Here is a 24,987-nt window from a genome sequence, read left to right as displayed (position 1 = left end):
TTATTTCTTTATCTCTCTAATCTGTGCTAGCCTAAGGCATGGAAATAGGAGGTACAGATGATTCTGCTTTTTGATACAAGTGTTCCTGAAAAGCCTTGAGATCCTCAAAATCATTGGGATTTGAGAAAAATAGAGTTGGGGCAGACTACTCTACAGGTATGTATTTAAATTATACCATGTAACTTTTAAATCCCAAACTAAAAAAAATTAGCTTGGTGTGGTGCCTCATTCCTATAATCCCAGTACTATAGGAGGCTGAGGCAGGAGGATCACTTGAGGCCAGGAATTTGAGACCAACCTGGGTAACATAGTGAGACCTTGTCTTTACAAAAAAATACACAAATTAGCCAGGTATGGTGGTATATGCCTGTAGTTCCAGCTACCTGGGAGGCTGAGATAGGAGGTTCACTTGAGCCCAGGAGTTCAAGGCTGCAGTGAGCTATGATTGTGCCACTGTACTCCAGCCTGAGCAACAGTGGGACCCCATATCTACAAAAATAATAGTAATGAAAAATAAAAATAACCGTGCAGAACTCCACTAAAATTTTTTAACAATAAGCAACATAAAACTTTATCTTTCATTTTTATTTTTTTTGTGACAGGGTCTTGCTCTGTTGCCCAGGCTGGAGTGCAGTGGCATGATCATGGCTTACTGCGGCTTCAACCTCCTGGGCTTAAACAATCCTCCCAGCTCAGCCACCTGAGTCTCTGGAACCGCAGGCATGTCCGCCTGATTTTTTTTATTTTTAGTAGAGATGAGGCCTCACTGTATTGCCCACACTGCTGTTGGACTCCTGGGCTCAAGTAATCCTTCCACCTTCACCTCCCGAAGTGCTGAGATGACAGGCGTAAGCCACTGTGCCTGGCAAACTTTATCTTTCAGAAAAGCATTAGCATAGGGCTTTACCTTTGAAAAAAGAAGCAACTGTAACTTGAATGGGTAGAAGGAATAATTGAGACTCCTGAATTATGGAGACAAGGACCACAAGTATGAAATCATGATGTTTAGCAGCACCGTGCAATAAGGACTTGTAAGCAGAGCCCATGGTCAAACTGTACCAAGAGAAAAAAATGTGAAACGAGTGGGCAGGGCATATCAATATGCTACATTCATCTGTGTGGAGGGACGTAGAGTTCAACAGCTGTTCTGTGGTAATGTGAAATATTATGGGCTAGGAAAAGTTGCCCTTGAACCAGTGTGACCTTTCTATTGATCTGCATCATTCTACACTGCTAATCACATATAAGCAAATTTGCTTTACAGATTCCCATTGTAGCTGAGTAGATTGAACTTTCAAGGGTTGTGCAGTTCACAGGAAGTGTGGCACTTGTTTGTGGTAAGGAAAATGGTGAAAATGGATGGACAGCTTATGTTGAAGTTGAGGAAGAGTCATAAAGTTATACCCTGGCTTCCCCTGAAGTTGATTTCAGTTAGTTCAGAGTAAGTGTTCAGCTCATAATTGCTATTAAAGTGAGCCTCAAGTTTAGGTGATAATGGAGGGAATCTATGGAACCCATCTTGCCACAAGTCTGTAAAATATTCTGTTGCTACTATCTTGTTAGTTTCACAGTGCAATTATGCATGGACCAGGACTCCAGCTTCTCCCAGGCCTTTGTATGTGTGCCATAGATTTCCTCTTGCAGTAGGAACAAGGGCATGGTTGGCTATAGAAAAAAAAAAAATTTATAGATAAGATGTTAGACCAAAAATGTATCATTGTTTTTCTTATCCTTAAAGTACTTAACACTGGTATTATATATTGTTTTATCCAAGGGCATGGTCTGGAAACTAAATACATTTTCTAGATTTTTCTGGTTGCATATCATATGAGACATATTTGAATGGGCTTCAATCGGACAGTAGTGACTTCTAATCCTCACATAGTGCCAGGCAAAGTTCTGACCTGGAGGACCATGTTTGTATTCGCCTCGTGACAGAGGAGTCACAAAACCCTATGTCTGTGAGGAAACCTGTAATGAATCATTCTAAAACCCAAAGGAAGGGTTTGAGAGAACTTGAGGGCATGCAGGAAGGAATCCCAGGCAGGCTGAGAAGCTACAATTTAAGATCTTTGTCCTTCTTTAGGCCCATCCAAGACTTGAGTCCAAGCCTGGCTCCATTCTCTTTACTTCCTGGGTTCCACGTGCTTTAATTTTCAGCCTCTGACAGGGTGCACGTGTTAGGTTCCACTATGGTTTCTTTTGTTTCCCAAGCATTGAATACTCATGCACACCCTTGTTCTGTTTCCTCAGGATGCACGCTATTTTTCTACGAGAGCGACGGCAGGTCTGGGATAGACCACAACAGCATCCCCAAACACGCCGTCTGGGTGGAGAACAGCATTGTGCAGGCAGTGCCTGAGCACCCCAAGAAGGACTTTGTCTTCTGCCTCAGCAATTCCCTGGGTGATGCCTTCCTTTTTCAGGTTTGTTGGGCACTTCCTTTGCAGGGCATTTCAAACCTCTGAACTGGCTACCTTCTTTTCTTGCCTAGGTACCCAGTCTCCCTCCACTGCTTTTCTTTTTTTTTAGTGGTGAGATTAATCTGTTGCTCATTATAAAAACAAAAACAGTGAATGACAAAATAAACATCTATACTAAATTCCAGGAATAGGTACATTCAGAAGTTTTCCAAGTGAAGGCTAAGGAGGGCTGTGAGTTGGATGTGAGACACTTGCTCTGTTTGTCATGAGTTGAAGGATATCTTTGTGTTGTCTCAGTACCATTTCTGTTGCATTTAAGAAAGGGATCGTGAATTTCTTCTTTTAGACATGATTTGAGCTGTCGAAAATTTTTATTTATAATATGTTCTTTTCTAATATTAATCATAAAGTAAAATAATGACATCTCAGAAATGACTGGCATCACCTAAACAGTTTCTCTTCCTCATCTGATCAGAACTTTCTACTCAGCATCCTTGCATTTCAACTTTTTTAAAAAAAAATACTTCTCTGCTAACTGCTTCAGGATTAACATTTTCTTTGATAGGGAATCTTTTGAGTTTGGAATAGTTGTAATATACTCTGCAAGACCTTTTTTGTGTTGTTATGTAGGAAGGCTTTCTTTATTGATTCCATTGAATAATTAATTTCTCAAACCTTTATTCTGTGCTTCCTATGTGCTCTGCATAGTGCTATTGAGAATACTGACGATTTTGACAGTTCGTCTTTTTTTTTTTGAGATGAAGCCTTGCTTTGTCACCCATGCTGGAGTGCAGTGGCACGATCTCAGCTCACTGCAATCTCTGCCTCCCAGGTTCAAGCAATTCTCCTGTCTCAGCCTCTTGAGTAGCTGGGACTGTAGGCACCTGCTGCCACGCCTGGCTAATTTTTGTATTTTCAGTAGATACGAGGTTTCACCATATTGGTCAGGCTGGTCTCGAACTCCTGATCTCAGGTGATCCACCCACCTCGGCCTACCAAAGTGCTGGGATTACAGGTGTGAGCCACTGCGCCCAGCTGACAGTTTGTCTTCTTAAAAGTGTTCACATACAACAGAGGGGACAGACATAGCAAATCTTTATAATGTGGTAAAGCCTACCAATGACTACTAAAGGAAGAGCAGGTATAAATGGCGTGACAAAGACAGTAAGAATATAACATGCAAGGAGGGGGCTGGAACAAAGGTATAGAGGAAAGAAGTCATTTATTTCACCAAGTTTCTGGCTTTGGCTTCAGAAGCTGTTTCTATTTGGACAATTAAAGTAAGAAATATAAAGTGCTAATTTTGATTATATAAAGATAAAGCATCTGTGTTTTCTTTTTTAAAAATCTGTGATGTAAAACACAGAAAGAAGAGTGCACACAACATAAATGTACTGCTCAGTGAGCTATCATAAAGTAATTATGCAACCACCAACCAGGACAAGAAATAGAAGTTTCAGGCACCTAAGCCACCTCCCCCAACCCCACCCCACTCACAAATGCAGCCTACTAGTTGAATTGAGTATGTCTTTTATCATCCAGGCCAGGACACTTTTATTTATCTGGAAATGACTTAATTTCCCCATCATTTTTGAAGGATAGTTTTGCTGGATATAGAATTCTTAATTGACCATCTTATTTCAGTGCTTCGAAAATCCCACTGCTTTCTGGCCTTCATGGTGTTTGATGAAAAATCAGCTGTTTATCCTATGAGGCTCCCTTGCTGATTTGAAGATCATGACTTTGTCTTTAAACAGTTTGAGTATTATGTGTCTAGGTATCATTCTCTTTGAGTTTACTTTACCTGGAATTTATTGTCTTTCGGATATGTATCTTTTAATATTTTTAAATTTTAAAAATTGTTGTGGGTACTAGTAGCCACAAAATAAAATGTGTATATATTTATGGGGTAGTGTCTTTTGGATCTGTAGATTTGTGTGCATGTGTTTGTGTATTTAAATCACATTTGGATAGTTTTTAGCTATTATTTCTTCAAATAGTCTTCCTGCTCATTTATCTTGCTCCACTCCTTTGGTGACTCCTGTTCTGTTTACATTAGTATGCTTGATGAAGTCCCACAAGCCTCTGAGACTCTGTTCATTTGTTTTTCATTCTATTCCTTAATCTCACTTGATCTGTTGTAAGTTCACTGGTTCTTTTTTCTTCCAACTCAAATCTGCTGTTGAGTTCTTCTGGTTATTTTTACTTTTTAAATTTATATGTATATAAAATATACATATATATATATATATATTTTTTTTTTTTTTTTGAGATGAAACTTTGCTTTTGTTGCCCAGGCTGGAGTGCAATGGCATGATCTCAGCTCACCACAACCTCTGCCTCCCAGGTTCAAGCAATTCTCCTGCCTCAGCCTCCCAAGTAGCTGGGATTACAGGCATGTGCCACCAAGCCCAGCTAATTTTGTATTTTTTTTTTCTAGTAGAGGTGGGGTTTCTCCATGTTAGTCAGGCTGGTCTCAAACTCCTGACCTCAGGTACTCCCCCTGCCTTGGCCTCCCAAAGTGCTGGGATTACAGGCCTGAGCTGCTGCACCTGGCCATTTTTTCTTTTCTTTTCTTTTCTTTTTTTTTTTTTTTTGAGACAGAGTCTTGTTCTGTCCCCCAGGCTGCAGTGCAGTGGTGCACTGATTTTGGATCTGACTTTTCTGAGACAGTTTCTATTGACTACTAGAATGTCAATAGAAGCAGTCCTCCCGTTTTGGTCTCCTGACCCACTTTATTGTTGTTTATTGTTTATTTGCATGTCTCATAAATTGCCAAGTCTCTACTCAGCTGGTTTAGTAGTCAGCTAATTATTAGAAAGAGATTTCCTTAAATGTACAGAAGCAATGAGTTTCCTAGTCTTTCCTAAGAACAGAAGTTTGCAAGTTCAAGCATATCATCAACGCTCAGGCAACTAGCTTCCATCTCTGCCTTAGCCTTCATCTCTGCTTTCGTTGAGCTGTAGGGTCAGTAGTGCACTGATCACAGCTCACTGTAGTCTCAGCCTCCTGGGCTGAGCAATCCTCCCAGCTCAGCCTCCTGAATAGTTGGGGCTACAGGTGTGCACCACCACAGCCAGCTAATTTTTTCTATTTTTTTAGAGATGGGGGTCTCGCTTTATTGCCCAGGGTGGTCTCAAACCCCTGGCCTCAAGTGATCTTCCTGCCTCAGCCTCCTAAAGTGCTGGGATTACAGGCATGAGCCACTGTGCCTGGCCTGGTTCTTTCAAACAAAAATTATATTTCTTTATTGATATTCTGTATTTAATGTGATATTAGTCTCATACTTTATTTCTTTAGACATGGTTTATTTTAGTTCTTTGAATACGTTCAGAATAGTTGCTTGAAATCTTTGTCTAGTACACTCAACACGGGACTTTTCTGAGACAGTTTCTATTGACTACTTCTTTTTCTATATATGAGCCATACTTTATTTAATTGTTTTAGAGATAGGGTCTTGCTCTATTACCCAGGCTGGAGTACAGTGATGCAATCATAGCTCACTGTAACCTTGAACTCCTGGACTCAAGCAATCTTCCCACCTCAGCCTCTCAAGTAGCTGGGACTACAGGTGTACACCACACCTGGCTGATTTTTTAAAAATATTTTTTAAAGACAGAATCTTGCTATGTTGCCCAGGCTGGTCTCAAACTCTTGGCCTCAAGTAGTCCTCCCATTTTGGTCTCCCAACCCACTGGAATGATAGGCATGAATCACCATTCCTGGCCCATACTTTATTGTTGTTTATTGTTTATTTGCATGTCTCATACTTTTTTGGTTTAAATTGTACATTTAAAATAATATAAATGTGGCAACTCTGAAAGCAGATCCACCTCCCATCCTCCAGGATTTGCAATTGTTGTTGATTATTGGTGGTGATAGTGCTTCTTTGTTTAGCAACCTTCTTAAAATCTGTAAAATATTTAGGCTTTGTTATGTGTGCCCACTGAAGTCTCTGCTCAGCTAGTTTAGTAGTCAGCTAATTATTAGAGAGAGATTTCCTTAAATGTACAGAAGCAATAAGTTTCCTAGTCTTTCCTAAGAACAGAAGTTTGCAAGTTCAAGCACATGATCAACACTCAGGCAACTAGCTTTCATCTCTGCCTTAGCCTTCATCTCTGCTTTCACCGAGCTGTAGGGTCAGTCATAGGGTGAGCTTAGGAACTTCTTGGGACTATCTGGGTTTGTGGACAGCCTTATACATATTTGTGACTGTATTAGTCAATTCTTATGCCGCTAATAAAGACTGGGTGAGACTGGGTAATTTATAAGGAAAAGAGGTTTAATGGACTCAGTTCCACATGGCTGGGGAGGCCTCACCGTCATGGCAGAAGGCGAAGGAGGAGCAAAGTCTTCTTACATGGCAGCAGACAAGAAAGAGCGTGTGCAGGGGAACTCCCCTTTATAAAACCATCAGATTTCATGACACTTACTATCATGAGAACAGCATGGAAAGACCTGCACCCATGATTTGATTACCTACCACTGGGTCCCTTCCACAACATGTGAGAATTATGGGAACTACAATTGAAGATGAGATTTGGGTGGGGACACAGCCAAACCATATCAGTGACCTTCCAGATTCCAAGGACTGTGTCATAGCTTTTCAGAGCCTTTTGTGGAAATCGTATTCCCCAATTTTTCCTCAAGTTTCTTGGTCAACTTCTTATTTGTTTGACTGTTATCACTGTTTCAGGCGACTGCAATGTTAAACAATTGTCATTAATTGTTTTTCACAAGCACCCCCTGGAGTGAAGAGTGTTTGCATGAATGAGGTCTGAGTCAGGTCAAATAGCAACAAGATTGTGAAGAGGTTTCTCTGGGACCTGCTAGACTGGTCTCTTAGTGATGGTTCTCTGAGAAAGGTGTTTTGGGGAAGATGTAGAGATCTACCTTGGAATGCCATGTTTAGTTCCATGTGTCAGACTTGAGGAAGGTCGTTCCCTCCTGTGGTGCTACACAGCTGGTTTTCGTGTGATTGTATAGATGAGGAGACAAAGATGGAAATAGAGCAATTTAAAACATCACAAAACTTGCTGTTTTTACTGAGGTTCAGCCATTTATCTTTAATAAATGCAGCTCAGATTGTTGCAGAACTTAGATTAATTTCTGGAATTGTGAAAAAGTTGATTTTGACCATTTTTTACCACTGTTTTTGTTGCTTTTGTGAAGGAATGGCTCTTTGGAAGTTCTTAACCCTCCTACCCCACCCCAACCCCCATTGATGTTGATGGCATTCACCAGGACACTTTAGAGAGTAGACACTATTAACAGTTGTGCCAGTATACCAGGTATAAGTGAGGACAGTCCCAGGCCAACTGGGACATATAGCATCCATTCCATAGGTACATTTGAGTTGTTCCCAGGTGTTAAGGATCACAAGCAATGTTGTTGTGAGCACTCTTGTACCTGTTCTCAGGTTATGTTTGTCCACATTTCTGTTGGACAAACATATATACCTAGGAGTGGCATTGCAGGGTCATGGGTTAGGCACATATTCAGGATATGCCAAACAGTTTTCAAAATAATTAATGTAATTTATACTCTCATTAGCAGCCTAGGAGAATTCTAGTTATTCCTCATCTTTGCAAACTTGATATTGAGATTTTTTAAAATCCTTTTTAAGATATTAATATGAAATTGAGCACATATTCATGCGCTTAATGACCATTTCAATATCATCTTTTGTGAAGTGCTTATTTTACTCTCTTGTCCATTTTTTTTTCCATCGGAGTTTCTTTGTTAATGATTTATGGCAGCTCTTTGTGTATTTTGTATATCATCACTGTTGGTTATATTCATTGCAAGTATCTTTTTCTACTCTGTGGCTTGCTTTTTACTCTCTTAAAGGTGTCATTTGTTGCAGTGAAACTTGATTGTAACCCATTCTCACTTCTTAAGCCTTCCTTAATGGGTAATGCTTTGAGTATCTTATTTTTTAAATCTACATGCTATAATGTCGTGAAAATTTTCTTGTATATATGTTGTAAATAATTGTTTTGGCTGGGCATGGTGGCTCATGCCTGTAATCTCAGCACTTTGGGGGGCCAAGGCAGGCAGATCACTGAGCCCAGGAGGTTGTGACCAGCCTGGACAACATGGAAAGACCCTGCCTCTACCAAAAAATAAGAATAAAAAAAATTAGCTGGACACGATGGCATGTACCTGTAGTCCCAGCTAGTTGAGAGGCTGAGGTGGGAGGATCACTTGCATCAAGGAGGTCCAGGCTGCAGTGAGCCGTGGTTGCACCATTGCATTCCAGCCTGGGTGACAGAGTGAGACCCTATCTAAAAAAAAAAAACAAAAAAAATTGTTTTTCTGCATCTGACATAGTTTTTATTTGTTAATTGGAAATCTTGCAAATGAGGAAATGTCTGACTAACTGACAGCAACAGTAACATTATTGTGAGATCGGTGGCTATGTTTTACTTAGCCCTTATGTATACCACCATCTTAATGTGAGTCACATGTAATTCTTAGAGCAGTAGTTAGTTGGATTATGTATCCACATTTTAATCCATTGATGTGTGTTGTATACCCCATTTGTTGAAGTCGAGGCTTACAAAAGCTGGTAATTGGACCCCAACTCAACTCAAATCAAGCCTATGTTTCTCCAAAGCCTTTTACTGTCTGAGTATACTATTTGTCCTATTACTATTGACCCTAAGAAGAACATGGGCAAGAGTCAGTGGCTACAGTAAAAAGTGACTAGCTTTTTCTCATTCCTACAATTAAGCTACTCATTGGAAATATTTCTAAAGTGAAACCTGATTTTGGTTATTCTTGCCTCACTACACAGGTTAGATGATTATCAGATGGATTTCAGAAAGGCTTCCTTAAAATTTTTTTTTAACCCTCAAGTGGAATCAGAAGGTTTTCTGTTTCACTTATACATTTCTGATGTGAATTCCTTTTGAAAGGACCTTCCTGGCCATAAAATTGCTAGTAGAATGTAAATACCCAATAGATCACATGAAGTAAACTTTTTCGTATGTGACAACATAGGATCTTATTTTTGAAAACCTTTTTGTCTTCTTGCTGTAGTGAAATCTTTATGCTGTTTATGAGGGATAGAGCACAAAATGAAGCTTTTGGAGGAAATGACTGCTGTTTGGATACCATGAAGGCATTCTCTGCCTTCTGCTTATTATAAATCCATGTAACTCGGGAGCAGCTGAATCAGAATGAAACCTGTTTGTGTAGGGGTGAGGCTAAAGCACAGGCGATCAGCCATGATTATGGAAGTAATTTGTAGGTTATTCCAGCCCCAGGGCTCAATTCAGTGCACACAGTTTCTAGGTCCTGTGTGCTGCTGATTCCACACTGTTACTCAAATACCCACAGATTCACCCATGGAAAGGAGATTCATGTTACCAACAAAAGTAGAAAAGGAATTTATATGTGTGAGGCTGGGGGAGAGTGGGAATGAGCAGGAATGTTGGAGTCATGTATACGGAAGAAGTGCTATGCTGTCTGCACTATTTTAATTTAAGTTCTTTCCTTCAACTTGAAGCCAGAGACAGTACCTACCACCTACAAAGTACAACTTCCTATTGGGCCTTCATTCATTCATTACCTTAGGATGTCACATACAATTCCAAAAAGCTCACCCACCTTTATGGTAACATATCCTAATATTAGTTATTAATTTGTCTGTTAAATGCCTTGGGAACACAGCTACCAGGCAAATAAGAAAGATGATAGAGTAGAAAATCATATGCACTTGTATATCTAAAGGGGTATAGAAAATGTTATCTCTAGGAATTGATTGCCTTTTCCTTCCATAGAAAATTTTCTCATCATTTAGAAAGTCACTTGTGCAAGGGTATTGTATGCATATTAAGAGACTCATATGCCATTAAGTTGAGTTGAAGATTAAGCGTGATAATGATGGTAAGTGTCTGACAGATAGCAAAAGCTTAACAGTTACCATTTTAGTAATAAAGAAGAAAAGACTAGTTCCGTGGGCTCCTCTTTACAAAAATTAAGTATGGCTTCACTGTGAAAAGGCTAAGGTCTTGAGTTTCGTCAGGCTCGAGAGAACTACTTTGGAAGCCATGTCTAGCCGTGTGTGAGACTTGAAGAAGGTCATGGCAACATGCCCTGGACAAGGGCAGCCAGGTTAGGGAAAAACCTGTAAATCATCTTTCACAAGGAGGTGTCAAGTGGACTTGTGGTAGAAAAGACTTTAATGGGGATTTGGCCTCTTGACCCAGTGCCCCTCTCAAAGGAGGTACGGTCCCTGCAAGACCCTGGCCAACAGGTGAGCCTGCCCACTGGGCAGCCTCTCCCATTCCTGAAGATCTCTCAGCTTTCAACCATCGGTTTTGTTAGGCAGCCCTAAGTCCTAGAGAAAGTTCTTCATCATGTTGAGATAATGTGTTCTTTCTGGTGAGTCTTGCCATTTCTCTTTGTTTCTATATTCACCCCCAGAGTCCTGTGCAAGTCTTCTGCTTATCCTTACTCATCACCTTTTAGATACTTAAAAACAGCTTTCCTTTACCTCCTGCCACGTCTCTTTGGGCTACCCTGCCTAAGGTTCCCAAGCCATTCTCCCTGTTCTTACTTGTAAGTGTGCCCAGGAGCTCAGCATCCTGTGTGAGCCTCTGTGTGGTCTGCCCCATGCAGGCTGCAGTGAGGTTCCCATTGTCCTTGTTTCCTCTAGAGTCAATTCCTTTTATTAAAAGCCACATCAAACTGTTGACTCAGACTGAGCTCGTGGTATCTTAAACCCTCAACATCAATTCTTACCCAGTAAGGCCTTCCCCATCTTACTTTAATAGATTTTTTTTTCAAAAACCCAACTCAGAACTTAAATGTACCTCTTTGATATGTTATCCTTGTGGCTTTTATCCTTCTAATAAACTGTTGAAATCCTCTGGGATCCTTATTTGATCTTCCCTGGTGTTTATATTCCTCTTAACTTCACATTATCCACTGATACGACAAGCTGAGTGCAAGGTCTTCGTTCTCTTTGTTGGTTTCCATGTTGACTTAGCCTGTAGCTAAGTCCTGTTTTCCCCGCACCGTAGATTATATCCCTGCCCCTAGCCAGCCACTGTAGAAATATTTACCTTTGATTTTGACATGGATTAGTTGTGGAGAAGGGCCAACTCTAGGATATGTGGAGTCCCAGGAAAATATTTTTTTATGGAGGCTTTATCTATATAAAGAATTCGGCTCACTCCGGATCAACTGTCAGCACCATTCTGGTGGCCCAATCTCAAGCAATCTGGTGAAAGAAATACCACACAGTCTGGTGGGTGCGACTCAGTAGCCACAGACTCAAGTTCAAGAGCTTCGGGTATCTTTTTGACACTGAATAGCTGGTACAGGGTAAGAGAGCTCCCTGAAGGGGAGAAACCTCCTGAAACCTCCCCTTTCCAGGAGACAGAGGGAGACTTGGAAAATTTCAAGAAAAGCCCTCCAAACTATGGGACTTCCTGAGGTGCAGAGCCCTGGCAGGGGCCCCACTTGCCTATCTCTTAGGAGACTATTAATGGAGAATGTGGATGTTGAAGTGCAAAATGAACATACAAGGCTGGAAATCAGCTAGATTTTATGCCTTCTTGTGGGTGCCTCAGAGGTTTCCCCACACTGCAGAGGTATAATTGTGGTTGAGCTAGATCTTCCTATACAATTTCTATACTGTTATGTATCATGCAAATTATTTTACTAACGGTATTCTTCCTTTTCTTACATTAGTTTAAATTTGTATTAAATCAATATCAGCATAGTTTAAAAGAATTCAGCTAACATTAAAAGGCTTAAAGTGAAATTATTTTCCTCCTTTTGCCCTCTTCGCCTCATGAGGCTTATTCCCTAGAAGCAACTATACAAAACTACTTTAGCTGATGTTTTTGTTTCTTTGTTTTCTTGCATTTGCCCTCATTAACATGTTTATACTGCTGTTTCTAATGGATTTTAGATACTACTGACTTTCTATTATGATAGATGAAAATTTAGCTGTGTTAGCTATAAATTCTTCTTTCCTCATTTTCCCATATAGGTATATGAACATTTAGAATTAAAGCACTAATCAGTGTTATTACATTGTTATGACCATATAAATAGTATTGGCTGCTGAGTCAAGTAGTGTACTGTGATCTTATTTCTTTTCTGTAACAATTTCTTAATTGTTTGTTTTTTTTTTCTGTAGTTAATGACTGCCCCCCTTTTTTGGGGGGAAGGCTCATATTGCTTAGTTTCCTGGTTATGTGGCAGTGATATTTTCTAAATCTCCAGCATGTTAGCTTGTTCATCAGTGATGTTTTCCTTTGAAGCCTGCCCTCCCCTGGCACATTGTCCTGCTCCCATATGGCTGCTCTCCGGGCCTCATGTACAACAGCCTCCCTAGAATTATCAGCTGCTTCGTTTTCATGAAAATAACCTGTAGTAACTTCCTATAAAATGATGCATATTTTAAAATGTCTTCATTCTACCTTTTGCTTGCATAATATTTGAGTAATTTGGAGTTTTGGCTTGGAGATCATTTCCCCTTGGTTTAATTATTTTCTGATAATGTTCCCATTTCTGATTAGCATGTTTGTGTTTTAGTTTCTTTTTTCTCTTTAACATCATTTCCTTATCACTGGTGTTCTGATCCTTTTTTAGCATATATGCTGCCAAAGCAAGCACAATTTCTTTTCTTTTCTTTTTTTTTTTTTTTGGAGACAGGGTCTCACTCTGTTGCCCAGGCTGGAGTGCAGCCTCAGCCTCCCAAGGCTCAGGTGGTTCTCTCACCTCAGCCTCTCGAATAGCTGGGATGACAGGTGCACACCACCATGCTTTGCTAAATTTTGTGGTTTTTGTAGAGACGGGGTTTTGCCATGTTGCCTAGGCTGGTCTTGAACTCCTGGGGTCAAGTGATCCACCTGCCTCGGCCTCCCGAAGTGCTGGGATTACAGGTTTAAGCCACTGCACCTTGCTGGTGTTCTGATCCTTCATAGTGATTTCCTTCTATTGACATTTTAATTTTGGTTATTTTTTTTAGTTCCTAAAAGAAGCTTTCTCTCTCTCCTTCCCTTCATCCCTCCCTCCCTTCCTTACTTCCTTCCTTCCCCACCTCCTCTCTCCCTTCCTCCTTCCCTTCCTCCCTTCCTTTCTCCTGCTCTCTTTTCAATCTCATTGTTCCTTTTTATTGTAACCTGTACTTTTCATTCACTTGTTTATAGCTTTAGATTCCCTTGCATCTCCAAAGGTTGTGTAGATTTTAGGGAAGCTTTCTCTGTTTCAGGCATGGCTTCTCCTTTCTCCTAGTACATTTTCTCCTGTGTGCTTTAGTCTCTGCCTTTCATGCTGGGGGCTTTCAGCAAATGTCTGGTGATCCTTGACTGGTCATATTTACATGTGAGATACGAAAAAGCTGCTTTATATCATCTGTGCACACTAGAAGTACTGGGACCTTTCATAGCATGGACAGATAGTAAGGACCTTGTGGAGAGACTCCGGTTGACGATATTTGTTGAGTCTTTTCTTGGAGGCGACTGAGCTTTGCCAGAGATGAATCCTGCCACTGCCCTCCATCAGGCAGGCTGCCATCTGTTTGCCTCTTTGCAGCACACGGCCCCTGTTTTCCTTGTGTCTGTCTTCCTGGAGTCCGGAGCTTCCCTTCTTCTCCAAAGAATGAACCTGGCGTGGGTGAGGGTGAGAGGGATCCATTATATCACTATTTTCAGTGGGGGAGGGAAACCTCAAATTTAAAGTCGTCTTTTTTTTTTTGAGACGGAGTCTTGCTCTTGTTGCCCAGGCTGGAGTGCAGTGGCGCCATCTTGGCTCACTGCATCCTCTGCCTCCCAGGTTCGAGCAACTCTCCTGCCTCAGCCTCCCAAGTAGCTTAGATTACAGGCCTGCACCACCACACCTGGCTAATTTTTATATTTTTAGTAGAGATGGACTTTCACCATGTTGGTCAGGATGGTCTTGAACTCCTGATCTCAAGTGATCTGACCTCAGCCTCCCAAAGTACTGGGATTACAGGCATGAGCCACCATGCCTGGCCTTAAGTTCTGTTTACAGATATTAAAAATAATAGCTTAAATAAGTCTTATGTAAATAAAATATGATGAGTATAGAATCAACAAGAAAAAAGCCTTTTCAGAATTCACACTGGAGCTTTATTCCTATCTAGCCTCTTAAAAAATGGTAACTTTCTTTTTTTTTTCTTTTAAAATGAAAGCGTTTGACCTACTTTACAATTATTCTTGTGCTTCTATAAACTTGAATTATCTAAAATTTTAGTTTCCTAGATTTGGCATATATTCCCTAGTATTTCTCGTGTTTAAAATGAATTTCCCTTTTCCTGCCACTTACGTAAACCATTGATTATCTGAAATCACCAAGTGTCCTCCATGCTGTTGGATAATTGAAGCTGGATCTATTTAAATACATAATGAAGCCCTGAGCTTCATCTTATCTCTGCACTCAAAGGGGCTGTTATGCAAAATGCATTTTTTTGCTGATTATATTTGTCCATTGGCAAGAACTTTGCTTATTCCCTTCACTGAACTGTATACAGTATTTATAGCATCTCCAGAAGCCAAAGGAAGAATCACAGCATTCACTCTCTCTTTACCTGCCTGCTGCTGTTTGTTTAATGGAAGGTGATTTGTGGTTAGCAAGTTGAGAGGGCACCATTGGGTGGTCTCTCCTTCCTGCCTTCTTGGCCTCTGAATTCTGACGAAGGGACCCATCATGGATCTGATGTCCCTAACTAACCTTGCCCGGTTCAAGAAGGGGAGGCAAGGTTAGTGGCTTCGGATGGCTTTTTCTAGCATGTCAGAATTTTAATCGTGGAGAGACCTTGAGGAACAAAATTGTGTCAGGTCAGGAGTCCACTGTGAGCAGTTGAGGTGTTAAGCCAGTAAATGGTCATGAAATATTGCAAGACTTTTCTCCACCCAACTAGCTTTTGAAAGCAGTCAACAGAGAGTTCGTCTCCTCTTGTGGACACATCGCTCCCTGTGTGCCACTGCAAAGGGACAAACTTTGCAGAAAAGCTTAGTTATTGAATTGTCCTTCTGAGAAATTGATTTGGCTTCATGATGAGAATGGTAGGGACTGTCGTTTTATTTAGAGTGGGAGCAAAAGTTCTCTCTAATGGAACTGCCTTCAGCCATTGACAGGTTTTTAAAAAGTTTGGGGGGCTGAGGCATACTTAATAGTTAAAAGGGCTGATGGCTAAATGTTTCATACAGCTGTCATCACACATTTCTATATATGTTTCTCTAGGTTTTGGGGATTGTTATGCTTTTTCTCTTTTTATTTTATAATTATTTATTCTTTTAAATTGAGGTACACCACACATAAAATTTACCATCTAGCCATTTTTAAGTGGACAGTTGAGTGGCGTTAAGTACATTTACACTGTTGTGCAACTATCACCATTATTCATCGCCAGACCTTTTTTTTTTTTTTTGAAATGGAGTCTCTGTTGCCCAGGCTGGAGTACAGTGGCGTAATCTCAGCTCACTACGACCTCCGCCTCCTGGGTTCAAGCGATTCTTGTGCCTCAGCCTCCTGAGTAGCTAGGACTACAGGTATGTGCCACCATGCCCAGCTAATTTTTGTATTGTTAGTAGAGACGGGGTTTCACCATGCTCAGGCTGGTCTCGAACTCCTGGCCTCAAGTGATTTGCCCACCTTGCCTTCCCAAAGTGCTGGGACTACAGGCATGAACCATTCCACCCGGCCCATAACTCTTTTTCATCACGCAAAACTTAAACGCAGTCCCCATTACATAACAACATTCCATATCCCCTTCACTCCGGCCCCTAGCAACCACTGTCTTTCTTTATAAGTCCAGGATAGCTGCTTTGCCAAAATTAAATATACACCATTCAAAGGGTGTTTAACTTTGGTCAGCTTCCTTCATTTTTACTTCTTAAGTGGAAGACAAACGTGAACTCTCTGACCTCAGAATGGATTGTGTTGCTATTGGCTGAATTTGGCTGGGGTCCTCACGGGGAAGAAGACCCACTTTCATTAAATAAGGAGAGCAAAAGGCTGCTGTTGCACAGAACATATCCGATTATGGTCTTTCTTGGGGTTCCAAGTGCACTACACAGACTCCGTTATTTTTGAGGCATCCCCTGTTTTGCAATGGAATTCTTACTTTGCTGGTAGATCAGTCAGGATGGATAGAATTAGGCTGAAGTAAGGAGCACTTAAATCTCAGTGGCTTAACATGCTTTCTCCTTCCTGGCATGATCGAGGCTGGCTCCAGAGCCGCACTCATCCTAGACTCTTATGGATCCAGGCAGACAGAAGCTCTATCTTGACACAGTGCCTCTGTGACTGTGGCAGAGGGGCAAGAATGGGGCGAATCAGGCTTTTGTTGAGTAGTGACGTCACTTCTACTCACATTTTACTGGCCAAAGCCAAGTGCCATGGCCATGCCTGGCTTCAGAGGGGGACAGAAAGTTCTATTCTCCCATATTCCTAGAATGCGAAGAGCTCAAAATATTGAATGGCCATGCCTGTAATCCCAGCACTTTGGGAGGCCGAGGCAGGGTGATCACCTGAGGTCAGGAGTTTAGGACCACCCTGGCCAACACGGTGAAACCCCTCTCTACTAAAAATACAAAAATTACCTGGGCTTGGTGGTGTATGCCTGTAATCCCAGCACTTTGGGAGGCTGAGGTGGGCGGATCACTTGAGGTCAGGAGTTCAAGACCAGACTGGCCAACATGGTGAAACCCTGTCTCTACTAAAAATACAAAAAACTAGCTGGGTGTGTGGCTCCCTAGTAGCCTGTAGTCCCAGCTAGGGACTAGGAAGGCTGAGGCAGGAGGACCACTTGAACCCAGGAGGCGGAGGTGGCAGTGAGCTGAGATCGTGCCCAGGCACTCCAGACTCGGCAACAGAGTGAGATTCTGTCTAAAAAATAATAATAATTGTCGAATGGGTAATGCTTGTGACCCTCAGGCCTGGCTTTCAGAGCAATTAACAAGAGCTGGGGGTCAGGATCAGTACGTCATATTAAACAAGAAAAAAACAGAACCAAAACTTTTTTTTTTTAAGAACAGTGTTGGTGGAGATTGGGATTTATAGTAAATGATTGTGTTCTTCCTAATTTTTCTGGGCTTTTTCTTCTCCATCTGTGAAAAATGGTCATCTGAGTCCCTTCTGAATAAATATTTTTATTTAAATTCTTAAGTTCATAACATTATATTCAGCCGAGCTTGCTGTCAGAAATTTCAGATCTTTCTATCCATTACTCAGGTATTAGGTCAGCGTTGTAGGTATTTCCTTTTCTTACTCCATGAGTTAAGGGGTGAGGGTAGGGGCTGGGAGGTTCTAACTGAGGCAGAGATGAGAGAGGTTTGCCTTGAAGAGATGGATGTGGACCGCCCCTGAGCTTCCACCTGCCAGGTGTTTGTGCAGGAACCATAGCCTCTCCTTGGTGCTGCGTGTGCCTCTGCAGGGTTTGCATATGGATGCCCACACATTATCCTTTAAAAATGGGTGAAGATGGCTGGGCGCGGTAGCTCACGCTTGTAATCCCAGCACTTTGGGAGGCCGAGGCAGGTGGATCGCCTGAGGTCAGGATTTCAAGACCAGCCTGGCCAACATGGAGAAACCCCATCTCTACTAAAAGAACAAAAATTAGCTGGGCATGGTGGCAGGCGCCTGTAATCCCAACTCTTCAGGAGGCTGAGGCAGGAGAATCTCTTGAACTCGGGAGGCGGAGGTTGCAGTGAGCTGAGATTATACTGCTGCTGCACTCCAGCCTGGGCGACAGAGAAAGACTCCGTCTCAAAGAAAAAAAAGGGGGTGAAGACACGAAGTCCCCTAAAATCTAAAAGCTCCTCATTTCCACTGAGCCATACAAACAAAATGGAAAGCGTGTTTTGGGTCAAGGAACCAGCTTTTTATCAGGTACTACCAGGCACTTGGGAGGACAAAGAAATAAATGGTGGAGAAGGGTGAAGCTTTTTGGAACTTCCTTTGTAGTTTTGTAAGGACAATTTTTAATGAAAACTGGAATATGAGGTATCATATTTTTAGCATAGTTATAGAAAAATTATACTCAAATATTAGGATAATATACCTTGGAAGGATGTTCTTTGAAACTTTCTATGATAGTTTAATGTACACACAGAAAAGGCACATTTTGATGGTGTTTAACAAACTGAACACACCCCTGTCGTACACCCATGTAACCAGCACCCAGATGAAGAAACAGAAGGTGGCCAGCACCCCAGAAACCTTACTGTGCTTCTTACCAGATTCTACCCATTGCATCTCATCCCACCAAAAAAACCTGCCCTCTCGACTTCTAATAGTGTATATTAGTTTATCTGTGTTGGTACTTGATATGGTTTGGCTGTGTCCCCACCCAAATCTCATCTTGAATTTTAGTTCCCATAATCCCCACTTGTCGTGGGAGGGACCCATTGGAAGGTAATTGAATCATGGGGCCGGTTACCTCCATACTGTTCTTGTGATAGCGAGTGAGTTCTCACTAGATCTGATGGTTTTATAAGGGGCTTTCCCCCCCTGTTTTGTTCTGACCCCTCGCTGCCACCATGAGAAGAAGGATGTGTTTGCTTCCCTTTCTGCCATGATTGTAAGTTTCCTGAGGCCTCCCCAGCCATGCTGAACTGTGAGTCAATTAAACTTCCTTCCTGTATAAATTACCCAGTCTTGGATATGTCTTCGTTAGCAGCATGAGAATGGACTGATACAGTACTTTATACAAATAGAATCCTGCAGTATATACTGCAGTGCATCTGATTCCTTCCCCAACAAGATGTGTGCAAAATTTCTTAATCTATAGTTATAGGTCCTTCATTCTTGCTGTATAGTATTTCATTGTGTGATTATCCCACATATTCATCCATTCCCCTATTGGTGGCATCTGGATGGTGTCCAGTTTCACCTATGATTTGCTGCTGGGCATGTTCTTGTGTGTATATTTTTGTGTGCATATGAATGCATTTGTCTTGAGTGTATACCCAGAGTGCATTTTCTGGGTCACAGGGTATGCATATATTCAACTTTAGTAGGTAATATCCAACAGCTTTCTAAAGCAGTTGTACAAGTTTACTTTCCAGCCAGTGGCCAGCAGTGCATAGGAGTTCTGGTTACTCCATATCTTTGCCAACACTGGGTATTTTCATCTTGGAAGTTTTTTTTTCTTCCTTTTTTTTTTTTTTTTTAAGGAAAAATCCTTATCAGATTATTTCTCCTCCTTTTTTTTTCTTAAAAAAAAAGGAGTCCGGGCATGGTGGCTCACACCTGTAATCCTAGCACTTTGGGAGGCTGAGGCGGGAGGATCACGAGGTCAAGAGATCGAGACCATCCTGGCCAACGTGGTGAAACCCCATCTCTACTAAAAAAAAAAAAAAAATACAAAAATTAACTGGGCGTGGTGGCGCACGCCTGTAGTCCCAGCTACTCGGGAGGCTGAGGCAGGAGAATCACTTGAACTCGGGAGGCGGAGGTTGCAGTGAACTGAGATCGTGCCACTGCACTCCAGCCGGGTAACAGACAGACTCCATCTCAAAAAAAAAAAAAAAAAAAAAAAAAAAAAAGGGCTGGGGGTATAACCCCACCTAACGAGATACCCATTTATTGTGAGGCACTGGGAGATCCAATGATCAAGCTTTGTACAGTACACCAGCAGGAGCAAGCTTGGTGCTCTCATTAGATGCAGGAGGGCCTCTCTTTTTCTAGTGGAACTTCAGGGTGATATATAAGGACAAACTATAAGATAATGACCTGCAAAGAGGAGATAACTATAAAATAAAGTGAAGCAAATTTAATCTCATAAATAGACATGCATTTTTTTCCCCCTAAGTTTCTCAATCTGCAAGTCCTCACCTGTGGTTTCCAGTGTCTTTATCGCCTCTCCTCCTCCCACTCAGTCTTTACAAAGTGATTCCATTTGCTTTGTCAGGTGGTACTTCTGCTGTTTCTTCTTCAGATTGTCTAGCATATTGAAATCTTCTTTATCCACAGGCAAAATATTTGTTATCCACATAACAACTGCTGGACCAGATAGGTTTGCCCAGTGGGAGGTGACTTTGTTGGCTGACACCATTTTTAATATTTGATGCTGTTTCTTCTGTGGAATACAAAACTGATGAGATTCAGAAATAATGAAGTACTATCTTGACTTAAATTCCAGCCACCAGCCAGCACAGAGTCATGTGCTGGTGGGTTCCTGTTAATAGAATGTTGTTTACAAGTGGCTAGGCAAGGTGGGTCACATCTGTAATCCCAGCACTTTGGGAGGCCGAGGTGGGTGGATCACTTGAGGTCAGGAGTTCGAGACCAGCCTAGGCAACATGGTGAAACCCTGTCTCTACTAAAAATATAAAACTTAGCCGGGCATGGTGGCACACGCCTGTAGTCCCAGCTACTTGGGAGGCTGAGGCACGAGAATTGCTTGGACCTGGGAGGCAGAGACTGCAGTGAGCCAAGATCGCACCACTGCACTCCAGCCTGGGCAACAGAGCAAGACCCTGTCTCAAAAAAAAGGGGGGGAAGAAAAAAAACCAACCAGAATTTTGCATACAAGCCATCACTCAAATGAGTTAGAAAACTAAGAAGGTGCTTCAAAGGAGAAAAAACAATGAAGTGTTTTTGTGCATGAAAAATGATTTTAGTAGTTTCTTTAGTATTGTAGTGGCTGAATAGACTATTTCTTGAGATGGGCTAACTTCTGAGCATTTGTTTCACCTCTCTGGGCTTAAGAGAATATCTGGAAAAGTCCAGTATCTCTTCACTTGTAAAAACTCATTGATTGAATTCCTAAAGAATTATTAATAGCGAGTTATCACACATGTGCTGTCTCTTCAAAACTATTCTGACTTTTGCCTTTCAGAACACCAAGTCACACCAGTTCCACGTAGGTCACTACTGGTGGGTGTCACTCACCATTTTCTTAATGCCCTTCTCAAACAGGCCACTTTTAGCACATGGAGTGTTGTTGGGCAGCTGCAATTCTTAGAGGTTCCTGTGGAGCCCCCAAAGACAGTATTTCTTCTGGCTACCTGACCACTTCCCCAACCCTAGTTCTGTCTTGCTGCTTAGCACCAGGATAGGATCTTTGGATTTGGGTTGCAGTGGTTCACGAGGGGCAGGGCTGTTGTAGCTTCCTATGTCAGTAATGTCCCTCAGCCCCACTCATGTCCTGTAACTGACCGATCCTATCTGGAAACTGACCTTTGCTTCACAGCAACCCTAGTGAGTAGACACCAAGTTGTCTGTGTTAGGAGTATCACTTTCACAAGTGAGTTCAGTAAGTACACTGAGTGAGCAGACATGGTGGCTTCATTCAGGACAGCCCTTGAAAGGGAGGAGGGGAGAGTGGGCATCTGACCTGAGACTCACTTTTTGTTACTGATTTCCTGAAGGAAGAGGGGATCAGGTTAGCCTTATCCATGGGTGTCTAGATGTGTCACCTCGACTCCCAGGCATTGCTTCTCTGGAAATGCTCCGGTTCATTTCTCTTAAGTTCCTAAGAGGTGCCTTTTTCTTCTGCCCCTTCTTCCTGGTACAGACCACTAGCCAGACGGAGCTTGAAAACTGGATCACCGCCATCCACTCTGCCTGCGCCACTGCAGTCGCGAGGCACCACCACAAGGAAGACACGCTCCGACTCCTGAAATCAGAGATCAAAAAACTGGAACAGAAGATTGACATGGATGAAAAGATGAAGAAAATGGGTGAAATGCAGCTGTCTTCAGTCACTGACTCAAAGAAAAAGAAAACAATATTAGATCAGGTAATCGTTCTTCCATGTTTAGATCCGGACAAAATTGTTAGGTCTCTAAAAGGGTTTTTTTTGTTGTTGTTGTTGTTTTGAAATCGTGAAACATCATCGGATATCTCCTCGACAGCCTGTCATCCGGGATGCTAAGTTCTTTATTGTGACTGTCAGTGTTCTTCACCCTTTGTTCATAGCTGATTGTTAACAGCTAAATGGAACGATATTACATTGAATGAAAGACAGAAACCCAATAGAGGAGCCCTGGCCCCCATCAATGATGTGCTGTTCTAGGGGATCTGTGTAATTAGAAAGTTTGCAATTTCATTTCCCATGTTATCAGACTGACTTGGAGTTCTCTTATAGTGGGGACTCATTTCTGACTCCTCAGTAAATTTTGAATTCTTAATTTGGAAAAGGTAACGTACATTGGAAAAATATATCTGGCCGGGTGTGGTGGCTCATGCCTGTAATCCCAGCACTTTGAGAGGCTGAGGTGGGCATATTTGCTTGAGCCCAGGAGTTCAAGACCAGCCTGGCCAACATGGCAAAACCCTATCTCTACACAAAAAATACAAAAATTAGCCACACTTGTAGTCTCAGGAGGCCAAGAGGAGAGGATTGCCTGAGCCTGGGAGGCGGAGGCTGCGGTGGGCCAAGATTGTGCCATTGCACTCCAGCCTGGGTGACAGAGCAAGACTCTCTCTATATATATCTAGATCTAGATAGATAGATATATATATAGAGATATATATATCTATCTATCTAGATCTAGATATATAATTGCTTTATATGTGCATGAGTATATTTCATGCTAAAGAAAAAAGATTTAGTGAAATGAACAAAGCACATTTTTGCCTGCTATTCAGCTGTCAGTAACAGCCATCTGGTAGTGCTTTGACACTTTGTCCTAATGCTTAGGAAATAATTACATGAATAAATGATATTTAAATCATTGAACAATTGACATGGGCCTTCCACATTCCTCTCCCTCTGGGGTTTCCCTTTGTTACCTTAACATTGTATTTTTTTAAATTGAGGCAAAATTCACATAATGTAAAATCAACCATTTTAACATGAACAATTCAGTAACATCAAGTACGTGTACCATGTGGTGCAACCGCTCCCCCATCTAGCCCTGAAATGTGTTAATCTGCCCCAAAAGGTAACCCCGTACCTGTGAAGCAGTTGCCTCCCTCTGCCCCCAGCACTCTGTCTTCATGGATTTGCCTATTCTAGATATTTCATATGAATGGAAATTGCATAGTACGTGGCCTTTTGTGTCTGGCTTCTTCCCTGAGCTTCATGTTTTGGAGGTGGATCCACATGGTAGCATACATCAGCACTTTACTCCTGGGTTCTGGCTGAATCGTATTCTGTTGTACGTATACACCACGGTTTGTTTATTGGCCATTTGTTAATGGACATTCAAGCTGTTTCCACCTTTTGCAAACAGTGCTGCTATGAATATATGTGTATAGTGATGTATATTTTGTTGAAGCAAAAAGGAAGATTTCGACCATTCCTCATTATCTGTACCACTGTCAGCATCACTGAGCCTTCACTCTATGCCAGACCTTGTACTTATGCTTGTATTATCTTTTTCAAACATCCCAGTAGCCTAAGGAGGTAGATATTATTTTGCCACTTTGAAAAGTGAGGGAATGTCTCAGAGACATGCTACAGTTGGAACTTTGTATTCCAGAGTCTAGGTCTCCACGATCTTGTGTTCCACTTCCACCCTGTGTTCCGGGCTACCCCCCTCTTCCCAAAAGCACTTGGTCGATTGCTTCTAGCCTTTCATTCGTCTCACTTTTCTTTGTATGAAAACCTACCTCTTGTTAAGTCATGTAGTTCTTTGGTGATGGAAATCGCTACATTTTTACTTCTTGAGTCTAGAGTTTGTGGCCCAGATCTTGGAGTTGATAGACCTATCATGCCCCCAGTATGAACTCCAAGATAGGAGGGAACAGAGGAACTTGTCACTTTCTATTTATGATGCTGAATTTATGGCTATAGATCTTTGCAGAGAAACATAAGTAACTAAGAAACTTAGGTACCTGTTGTTTATTCCTTAGGATTATAATGAATGCCTTTACAACATGTAGATCTGTATAGGATAAAGATATTAGCATTTGTTTCCCATTTTCTCACTTTTTCTTTTCCCGTGTTTTCACTACCATAGATCTTTGTCTGGGAGCAAAATCTCGAGCAGTTCCAAATGGACCTGTTTCGTTTCCGCTGTTATTTAGCCAGCCTTCAGGGTGGGGAGCTGCCAAACCCCAAAAGGCTTCTTGCTTTTGCAAGTCGACCAACGAAAGTGGCCATGGGCCGCCTTGGAATCTTTTCCGTATCGTCGTTTCATGCCCTGGTGAGTAGAAGCTAATGAATTTTTGAAAAACATTAAGCTTGACGCTTAATCCTGAGCAGGACTTGACAAGAGTTTCCTAAGTGTTTTTCGAGCTTCCTGCTGTATGTGGATTTCTGAAATGCCCTCCCTTTGCAGTGGATGCAAATTTCCATTTAAACCTGCCTGAAATATATTACTTAAGCATCTCTTGATGGGGAAGCCTAAGCTATTGTGCAAAGAAAATATGAAAGGTACCATCTTCAGCGTTGTTCACGTGTAGTATTTTTTGATAGCTCTTGTTGTCTTTAGGCAGTGTCATGTTTGGAACCCAAATACATATTTTTTATATAAACTTTGTGGGAATGGTGAGTGGAGTGCTCACTCTCATACATCAATGCATTCTCAGGCTGGGCGCAGTGACTCATGCCTGTAATCCCAGCACTTTGGGAGGCCGACGCAGGTGGATCACCTGAGGTCAGGAGTTCAAGACCAGCCTG

The 24,987-nt window shown here is 41.7% G+C and overlaps 1 protein-coding gene across 11 annotated transcripts in view; it reads left to right on the top strand.

Moving 5' to 3' along the window:
* Window positions 1-24,987, top strand: part of TIAM1 (TIAM Rac1 associated GEF 1) — a 485,833-nt gene that overhangs the window by 355,485 nt on the left and 105,361 nt on the right. For all 11 annotated transcript variants that reach the window (XM_054468477.2, XM_054468475.2, XM_054468478.2 and 8 more), the window contains 3 exons: window positions 2,254-2,426; window positions 21,934-22,158; window positions 24,326-24,511. In XM_054468477.2, the coding sequence (XP_054324452.1) occupies window positions 2,254-2,426; window positions 21,934-22,158; window positions 24,326-24,511 (584 nt within the window). The remainder of the gene's footprint in view (window positions 1-2,253; window positions 2,427-21,933; window positions 22,159-24,325; window positions 24,512-24,987) is intronic.

Source organism: Pongo pygmaeus, chromosome 22, assembly GCF_028885625.2.
Source record: "Pongo pygmaeus isolate AG05252 chromosome 22, NHGRI_mPonPyg2-v2.0_pri, whole genome shotgun sequence".
Classification (NCBI taxonomy): domain Eukaryota; kingdom Metazoa; phylum Chordata; class Mammalia; order Primates; family Hominidae; genus Pongo; species Pongo pygmaeus.
The sequence above is the reverse complement of the archived record's forward strand: the minus strand, read 5'-3'. Positions and strand labels throughout refer to the sequence as shown.